Below are 9,931 nucleotides of genomic sequence, written 5' to 3'. Positions count from 1 at the left end.
ATGTCTTCGAGCAGTGTTTTACAGGTTGCAGAGAGAGACCCAACAGGGCAATACGTAAGGTACAAGAAGTTGTTAGGAAAAGGGCTTCGGAAAAGAGTTTACAAAGGATTTGATGAGATAAACGGCATAGAAATTGCTTGGAGCGTGGTAGTTTTAGAAGATGAAATATTAAACTCTGCTTCAAATCTTCATTATTTGATTGCAGAAGCTGAATTGATGAAGTTGTTAGATCATGAAAATATAGTGAAATGCTATCATTTTTGGATTGATTATTCAAACAGTAAAATTCACTTGATTACTGAGTTTTTTTCATCAGAGACTCTGTTACACTACATCGTCAAACACGTTCCTGTAAATCATACATCAACCAAGAATTGGTGTAGACAGATTCTAGAAGGGTTGAATTATCTTCACAGTCTTGATCCTCCAATTGCTCATCGTGATGTTAAGTTATTAAACATCTTTGTTGATGGAAATTCTGGTACGGTTAAATTGGGTGATTTTGGTTTCGCAAAGTTAATTGAACCAGGGAGTAGTGCACACGGTTATTATGGTACACCACCGTTCATTGCACCAGAAATTTTCCAAGGAAATTATAATGAGATGGTTGACATTTATTCTTTTGGGATGTGCGTATTACGGATGATCACTCGAAAAATGCCTTACAAAGAATGCAGAAACATGAATGAGATCTACAAAAAGATTATGGCTGGTGTAAAGCCTGATATACTAAACACTGTGACAAATCCACAGATTAAGGAGTTTCTTGATATGTGTCTTGCTCCTGAATCTTTCAGATACCCTGCATTTGAGCTTTTGAAGCACCCGTTTGTTGCAGTTGTGAGTCAAGCCGAGTCAAGTATGAGTCAAGCCGAGTTAAGTCTGAGTCAAGTCACGAGTGCTCAGGTGGATGGATTACGGCAGCTTGTGAAGGAGATGAAGTGTGAGGACAAGATATTCAAATTAAAAGGGAGTATGAAGCGGGATGTTATTGTACCAATGAGTTTGAGTATTGTTTATACTGTTGGAGTTGGAGGTAGGTATAAGGTTGAAAATAAGATGAAGTTTGAGTACCCAATGGGAATGGAAACAGGTAACATTGATGAGTTTGTCAAGGAGAAGATTGCTACACAACTGAAGTTGTCAAGTGAAGATGTTGCAGTGGTTACTGAGATAATAAAACAACTAAGAACAGAACTAATGGTCCTGCATTATCAACCTGATACTACTACTGTTAATCAGAAGTTGATGTCAGAGGAATTAGATTATAATCTTGGCAACTTATTTGCTGAGAACCCATCTGATGTTGAATATGATGCTGATGATGTGGAATTAGATTATAATCTTGGCATCTTATTTTCTGAGAACCCATCTGATGTTGAATATGATGCTGATGTTGAATATGATGCTGATGTTGAATATGATGATGATGATGATGATGATAATGGTGATGATGATGATGATGGTGATGAGGTGGGTTTGGAAGTGTATGATGATGATGATGATAATCCCATAGCCAGGCTGAATAGGATACGTGAGATATTGAATCAGCGAAATTTTCCGACATTATCTTACTTCCAGTCCAATGGAGATGAAGCTGAGGCTGAGAATAATGGAATTCTTAGTTGTTTAGGGAAGCTGCTGTCATCCGTTTGCAGCAACCCAGAGCCCTAAATTTTAGCTATAATAGACGTACTATATTGCTAGCTATACAATTTTGTTGCAGCATTTTTGAATAAATGGTTTTACCTTTTGTTTTATGTAATTTGGAGTGGTACGTTAGTTAATGCTAGTTTAATTTCAAGTCCATAATACTTGATCAGTAGAAAAGTGAATAATTTTGTATCTTCTTACATCTTGCACTGATATTATTTGAACAAAAACTTGACTGATTCTATTATTTGAACAACAGTGGTGTCTGATATCAGAAGGAATACAAAAGTGGTGTCTATGTGAATATGTTGCTTCAGTAATTTTATACAGTATGGCAGATGTTTTGATAATTAATAAGTATGACTGGTAATGTCAAGAGTGCATATATGTCGTTTATACACAATATATTGGTTACTAGCAATACCTAACTGTCTAAATTAAATGGCAAGATTTCCTACAACAAAGTTGGCTTGTAATGAGTTGAACTTTTAAAATTGAGGGTCCAAACTTCTTGTAAAATTAAGGGCCCAAATAAATCTTGATTAAAAATTCACAAAGAGACTTTAAAAAAGTTGGACTTGTATTTGTTTGTTAAAGAACATCATATTTTCTATGTCAATTTTAAATACCGAGTACTATCCATTCAATACGAAAATAATTCTCAATATAGGTGTTAGCGATACTTTGTTATATCAATACGGAAAAGATTCTAAGACTCTTCGTGTATTGTGAAACTAATGTATGTCCTCAAGAGTTGGCCGGTAGAGATATTAGTGTTTATACACGCGATACAATATGTGACATTTTATGTGAGTATTGACATCTTAAATGTCTTGTGTTTGTATAAAGGGATTTTAATTGTCATGTAGTGTTAGGATGTACAATTAACATATGGCGCATTCAAATGGGACAAACTGATTTCATCAACTTTATAATTACCAATATTTTGTCCCCAAACCAACTCTTGAGAAGCTTCATGCTTTGATGTTCACTGAAGTTGTCTAATTTTTCTCCAATTGATCAATATTTAAATTGCTTATGCATTAAAATAACAAAAAAAACTTGCTCTTAATATGATCCGCTCAATTATCATTTAATTTACTACCCCGTAAATAATATTCTTCCTTAATTTTTTTTCAAAACATATCATGTACTCCGTATATCAATAATTTCGTTAATAAATAATCTCTTATGCTATAACTTATAACCACATGATTATATCAGGATTAAAGTTATGTTGTTGAAATCTCAAGTAAATATAATGTGCATAAACAATATGAATATAAATTCCGATGCAATTTATTTTTAAGACCGCATAATTTTATTAGAATTATAAAGTGTTCACGTAAATTCTCTAATATGTACGCGACGTGTGTATAACACTATTACAATAAATAAAAAAACACAAATATATCAATAAATCCAATTACTATTAAAAAAAAAGTTGATACGATAATAAATATCCATGTGACCGCACGAGCACAAACTAGTTTTAACACCAATTGTCTGTTGATTCAGTGGTGATTGGGGTTGAACTTGGTAGGGAGGACCCGTGTTCGATCCCCTGAAAAAAAAAAACAAAAAAAAAAAACCACTAGTTTTAACATTATGAATTTATTAATGAGATAAATGACCAAGTCAAAACCGGGTAAGAAGTAAATTAAGAATTTATGTAAATTTTGAGGAAGATTGGACTAGTACCTGGGAAGAAACCAGAAAAGAGAGAATGAGTTTTCTGGCGGGGAGATTGGCAGGGAAGGAGGCAGCCTTCTTCTTCGAAGAATCCAAACGCGCGGTTACTCGTCTGGCGGAGAAAACCCCTAAAACCAAAACCCCCCAATTCCCTAATTCTCCCTCCACAGAATCTCAGGCGGCCGATATCCTCCCTGAGATTCTCCGACACTCACTTCCGGCGAAGTTTTATCGGACGGAGCTACCTTCCGATTCTTCTATCAAATGGGCACTTCGAAATCCCTCAAATGGCGATTTGGGCAATTCTGTTTCTCCTGATGTTTTGAACCCTCTTCGTGGTTTTCTCTCTCTTCCTCAAGTTACCCTTGGTCCCAAGAGGTTCTCTTTCTTTTTAAATTCAATCTACTTAATTAGAACTAATTACTTTATTTTATGCGTTTATTATAAGATTAAGTTCTCTTCTTTTTTGAATATATTAATCAACGACTACTGAAAATATGAATTCATTTGCATTAGTTTTGTACTTTGATTTGGATGAATATGAAAGGAAATTCAAGCAATTTTTAATGGTATAAATATGGTTTTTGATGTCTAGGTTGGGGAATTGTACCACTGTTACCTGATTCACTAGCATGAGATTGGGTATGGGTTCAGAACTCGCTGTCTACCTTGCTAAATTGGACCAAAATTTTATCATTTTCGTGTTATAATTCGCTTTTTCGGTTCGCATTTCGTGGGTTAATTACAGAATCTTTTAAAACTGAACTGAACTGTACTGTAGAATGATAAAGAGTAGTGTAATATCTTACATTTGTCCAGCATTGCCTCAAATTTATCCAAGTAGATGCATGGTATAAATATGGTTTTTGATGTCTTAGGTTGGGGAACTGTACCACTGTTACCTGATTCACTAGTTTGAGATTGGGTACGGGTTCAGAATTCGGCACCTACCTTGCTAAATTAGACCAAAATTTTACCATTTTCGTGTTATAATTCGCTTTTTCAGTTCGCGGTTCGTGGGTTAATTACAGAATCTTTTAAAACTGAACTGTACTGTAGAATGATAAAGAGTAGTGTAATATCTTACATTGTCCTGCATTGCCTCAAATTTATCCAAGTAGATGGTAAGGTTGATCATGTCAAATGTTATGGTGGATACAGGTGGCAGATGCCGGAGGCGGCGGGGTCAGTTACGGCATCAACAGCTAATGAGTTGCGGCTTGACCATCAACGAACGTACACTAATCCTGAAAAAGTGAAAGCTGCAGCTGAAGGTCTTGCACATAGTATGTATTCCTTTCCTGGCTTGTTGCCTACTTGCCTTCACCCTCTAGTCATTTCTGCCTCTTAAGCTTGTTTCTTGATTTCGATTTGATGAGCCGAACCTAATGCTGCATCGATTGATTATGCTCGATAATCTCAGCTGAAGATGAACTTGTCAAGTATTCCCATTTGTTTTGTATTATGCTACAGTAATTGATTAACAATGTATTTATTTTTTAATATTTTAGTTGGGGTCGCCTTTGCTGCTGCTACTGCAATCATCTTTGGTAGCGCTGCTCTTACTTTTGGATTCCTTACATCAAAGCTAAACCTTCACACTGTAAGTTTTATGAATTGCTCTTTCCTGCAATCATTTGTGTATCTTGAACATGTTGTGATACACAAATGCGAAACCTAGTAAATTTCTTGACATGTTGTGATGCTTGGCTAAATTGAACCGATTCCCAGTGTTGAGTGAAGTAATAGAACAGAAGTTAAGGTATTTAAGGAATATTGTGTAGTACAATCCAATTGTTCATCAACTTGACTTAAGACTTGGGAGGATTGTATCATTTTTGTGGTTGGAGAGCTTGTGTCTTGGGATATTAAAAGAGAGCCTTTGTGTTGTAGAGTTTATGCATATCCAAAACCATACCCGGTATCATGGATCCGGGATTTTTGGGAGTCCTTCGTAAGATAATAAGGGATATAACTATATAAGCATGGATATGTCTTTTTTATTAAGAAGACAGTGGTTGCAGTTTAGGCTTGCTGCAGAAATTGGAAGTTTGGAACCAAGTTGAAAATGCTTCAGAGTGATTAACCAATTTAGGCTTTCTGTTTTGGTTAGCATTTTTGGAAAACAGCTTCTTTTTTTGGGGAAAATAAAGGATTTTATTACCAAAAGAAGTTTAAATACGTACAAGTGTACAACCAAGCCTTACACCAAAACCGCAACACACCAAAACAACAGAAATAACGAAACTATACAAATAGTATAGAACCATCAAAGCATCAGGAAAGCTTTGTCTGAATCTTTACACCTGCAGGCCACCCTGAATATATAATCACTCTCATAACCTAATCCACAGGCTGACTTCTGCCATCAAAAACCCCCTGATTTTTCTTAAGCCACAGGCTATAAATGGTCTCCGAAAACACAGCAAGAACTTACTGATTCCTGTAGTTTTCTTGCTCGTACTTATAGCAAACTGCATCTCTTCACTCATACACCCAGGACTATTATGGATCTTGAACAGCAACAAAAGTTTAGCCCATACTGCCCTAGAGTATTCACACAAAAAATAAATGTTGCACACTTTCCATCTCCGAAGTCCGTATTACACAGCATGCACACACCGTAAGTAGTGATGCCCTATTTTGCAATCTATCCTTGGTAGGAAGCCTCCCTTGGATGTCAAGCGAAAGAATGAAAAAAAAAAATTGGATTTGCAAATTATTACAAAGCATTCTCCTCCATCCTACTTTCTCAAAATCACCACAAAGAGTCTTATACGTCTTCTTTATTGAAAACCCACAGGTGTCTGAAAAATCTCATTTCCAGCTCCTGTTAAAACCAAGACCCTACAACACCATATCTTCTTCAACATCCATGATGCAGAAGTAGGAATAGCCATAGTAAATAAATCTTTAGTCTAAAGCTTTTAGTATGTTTTAGTTTCTTTCTGAGCTTTATATGTACTTGGATCTTTTAAATAATAAGCTGAGGTGTTCCATATCCACCATTTACAAGAGTTAACAAGTCAAGTTGGACTTTAGTATTTCAACCTGTTGGAATCCTGGTCCTATGTGATGTGTTTCCTTGATATGTCAGCTTACTTGAAGCTTATGCATTACAGAGTGATGATATACGGACAAAGGGAAAGGATTTACTCCAGCCAAAATTCGAAACTGCCAAGGAACAGTTAGCCCCCCTGAGAAACTGGGTATGTGAACTCACTAGGTTTGACTGATGAGTATATTTTGTTTAGCTTTCATGCATGCTTGTGTAATAACTTGGAATTTGCAATTTTAGGCTGAAACCACTTCAAAGAAATGGCACCACAAGAATGAGCAGGATATAAAAGAGAGACCCATAATAATGGAGCTTTCCAAGAAACTACGCTCAAAGGGTTCTGCGTAATCTGTATTTGTTGTGTTCTTTGTTTTAACTTTTAATCAAGGATAATGAAGCAAGCCAAAGCTTTTAGCATAGTCACCTAGTGCTTATTTTCTGCTGTAATTAAGCTTAAGAAACTATTTGATTCTCCTAGGACAGCCTTTTATTCTGTGTCATTTAGCTTACTGTGATGTATTGCCAAAGATTGCATTTGTATTCCGTTATGCCAAAGATTATGTTGTATTCAGTTATGCTAAATGACTGTTATGTAAAGTTATGTTTAATTTATATGTGGCACCGAGGCAGTGTATGCTGGTGTACCTTGAATAATTGTATTTGTCTAATCCACATGTAATCATACACAACAGTATTAACTCACCATATACATCTAAAGTTTACTCTTCTTGACTGCAGATTATGATTGTTGGCCACCTCTACTTTCAGGTACTGAAGTAAAATTTCTGAAGAAGTGGGAAAATCATAGGGTGGAGGTGAAAGCTTTTCTGTCACAAAAATCACAATGAGGTGCTGAATAGTCAGTTCTCGTTCGGGTAAGGGATCGCATCCTTCTTGAAGTTCTTGTCTGCTTTGTTGTGTTTTGGACTTTTTTGGGATACCTTAAGCATCCCTGATCCCTCACATCAATGCAGTAGAAATTTACCTATAGACTGCATATTAATGGTTCAATACAAAAAAAACAGTCCTTATTTGTCTTCTTTCTTGCTTCAGAATTTGTAGTAGAGTTAGTTGTGGATCTATTTTTGAGCTGATTAATTTTGTAATGAAAATCAGCAAATGCAATGAAAATGTGAGAAGATTGGAAGATTTATGCACAAAACTCATGTGGGACAAAGACTACCCTGGGTCCCTGGCTAGTAGAAGACCACCTCAAGTATGGACAGAGGTAGCCAAACGAGCACCAATGAAAACGGTCAGTGTTCTCTTTACCTATTTACTCGTATTACAGTGTGTTTCTGCAACATGTACAGTAGTATACCTTTCTTGATGTGGCTAGCTGGTCTTAGTAGTGATTGTGTTCCGTCCTTTTCTCAGAACTCTTGCACCACCATGCAGTTCTTGTTAGGATTAACCCATTGCAAGGCAGCAGAGGAATCAACTTTTGTATGAGAATTTCTTAGATGCTAAAGCCTGTCCTACACGGCTTTGTTATTTTCACCTCTGTTCACACTTAAAACAAGTTCCAACAAGGTAAAGTAAGATTTATAGAGTTGAAACAAGCCTTAGGCTTTGTTCTCTTCACCTTATCCTTACTGCTTATTAGACCCCACTAGAAAAATCAGACCAGATCTGACCCGACCTGAAAGAGCAAAGGCAATCACAGAAAACATTCAGACCAGACCAGACCATAAGCTATAAAAATCAGACCACATCAGGTGAAGAGAACAAGGCTTAGTGAAATAGCTCTGTCGTCAACTGCTTGTAACAACTGATCAATTTACCAACAGACGCTCCCTTTATTTTTTTTACTTGCTACGGCTGTAGTTTCTGATCTGAGGTCAGGAATCCAGAGAAAGGGTCGCGTATGATCTAATCCACTAGGAGACATTCTGCATTTGGTTAGTAGTTTAGGATCTGTTTATGAACATTTTAGTTGATGAGAAATTCTTGTTGAAGTTAGGTGAAAATTCAGTAAAAGTTTGGTAGGTTGTACCTGCCAATTTAATACATCTCACGGGAAAACTGGTTAAATGATAGATAAGCTAAACTCACAGTAAAGTTGAAAACTAAAGTAAATTACAAATGATATTATGCATACATTTCAAATTATAAGATGAAACTTAACTTTTAATGCTGAAAACGGCGTGTGAAATGATGGTATGCATACATTTGGCATTAAGCCTTACCATGATTTTGTACACTTATACTACATTTCAAATCAAGATAGAGCTTATTTTAAAGTTGAAAGGTACATGTCAATTAATACAGAACATAAATTATTATACTTGATTTATACGTCACTTTGTATTACATAACTCCATTGTTACCAATGATATCTTGGTCTAGTGGTTAATACTGATGGCATGCGTACGATAGGTCACAGGTTCGAATCTCCCATTCCCCAATTGTAATTTATATGATACTTGGGGCTCATTCGTACAAAAAGGAAAACTCCATTATTATATACTCATATGTTTATTGGTTCAGTGTCACTTATTCCATGTTTGTTAACGGATATAGGATGTATTATTGCCGTAAGCGGGGGTGATACTCCATTGATAACCTTCAATCCAAGAAAATGTTTCGCATGGCTGCTTATTGAAATTAGACTACTACTATTACTAGTGGATTTTGATTTGATTAGTGGATTTTGATTTGATTAGTGGATTAGAACTATGTATTGATAGATTAGATACTCCTATTTAATTGTTGAAGGATTCAAAGAGACAGGGACATAGTGTTCATTTCAACACTCAATAAAGAGATTCCATTTTGTCAACTTGCATCTGCAGCAGCCTTTTCTATCTAATCAAAGACTAAAGATTCTACCAATGATACCATCTTCCATGTCCCTGGTTGATGCAGAAGGTACATGTACAATACGTTTTAGGTTCGAATTTCCTCTCCTATTTTATAATTTGTATTACTCTTGCGGGCTCATTTGCATTTAAAAAAAAAAACAAGGCTGAAGATTCTAATTGATTCCGTATCTTCGATATTATTAATCAATTCTCATTCAATTATTGATAAACAATTTGATGATTATTTTAAAAGAGTAAGATATGATGAGCTTGAGCTTAGCTCATATGAAATGTTTCATGTCATAATTTTGGATGTCCAAAGTTATTGATCTTAGCTTCTAAAAATGTTATTCAGAACCCGCCTTCTTAAAAAAGTAAGGCGATATTGTCTGTAATTAAATTTTCATTACCATGTCCATGTATTGTTACGATCTAAGAAATATTTCCTCCGTTTTAAAATAGTTGTAACACTTTGTATATTGCACTATTTACATAATTTATTTTGTTTATTTTGATGTTGTACTTTGGGGAAAATATATTTATGTGGGATCTTGTTAGATTCATCTTCATGTAAATTTTGCAAAAATAGATTCTTTTATATTTTTTACGTATCAATAATTAAACAAAATTAATTGTTTAAGTTATGCAATGATAAACGTGAAAAGCAAAGTGTTGTAAATAAAGAGAAACTTAGCTTGCACTAAAAAAAATGGAAGAATAAAAA

The 9,931-nt window shown here is 35.3% G+C and overlaps 2 protein-coding genes across 2 annotated transcripts; both read left to right on the top strand.

Annotated features, from left to right (window-relative positions):
- Positions 1-1,674, top strand: LOC110782201 (probable serine/threonine-protein kinase WNK6). The gene is made up of 2 exons (XM_021986328.2): positions 1-1,413; positions 1,474-1,674. Exons 1-2 carry the CDS (start codon positions 1-3, stop codon positions 1,672-1,674), a joined length of 1,614 nt encoding a protein of 537 aa, XP_021842020.2.
- Positions 1,675-3,313: 1,639 nt separating this feature from the next.
- LOC110782095 (uncharacterized) lies at positions 3,314-7,017 on the top strand. The gene is made up of 5 exons (XM_021986178.2): positions 3,314-3,723; positions 4,507-4,631; positions 4,857-4,948; positions 6,468-6,554; positions 6,644-7,017. Exons 1-5 carry the CDS (start codon positions 3,380-3,382, stop codon positions 6,749-6,751), a joined length of 756 nt encoding a protein of 251 aa, XP_021841870.2. The 5' UTR covers positions 3,314-3,379; the 3' UTR covers positions 6,752-7,017.
- The last annotated feature ends 2,914 nt before the right edge of the window (positions 7,018-9,931 follow it).

The sequence above is a fragment of the Spinacia oleracea genome, chromosome 2 (assembly GCF_020520425.1).
Source record: "Spinacia oleracea cultivar Varoflay chromosome 2, BTI_SOV_V1, whole genome shotgun sequence".
In the NCBI taxonomy this organism is placed as follows: Eukaryota; Viridiplantae; Streptophyta; class Magnoliopsida; order Caryophyllales; family Amaranthaceae; genus Spinacia; species Spinacia oleracea.
This window is presented reverse-complemented; position numbering and strand designations above follow the sequence as displayed.

Coding starts and splice junctions, on each gene's coding strand:
- LOC110782201 (XM_021986328.2), top strand. CDS start 1: ATGTCTTCGAGCAGTGTTTTACAGGTTGCAGAGAGAGACCCAACAGGG. Junction 1,414..1,473: donor ATGTTGAATATGATGCTGAT/GTTGAATATGAT, acceptor GATGGTGATGAG/GTGGGTTTGGAAGTGTATGA.
- LOC110782095 (XM_021986178.2), top strand. CDS start 3,380: ATGAGTTTTCTGGCGGGGAGATTGGCAGGGAAGGAGGCAGCCTTCTTC. Junction 3,724..4,506: donor GTTACCCTTGGTCCCAAGAG/GTTCTCTTTCTT, acceptor TGGTGGATACAG/GTGGCAGATGCCGGAGGCGG. Junction 4,949..6,467: donor CAAAGCTAAACCTTCACACT/GTAAGTTTTATG, acceptor TATGCATTACAG/AGTGATGATATACGGACAAA.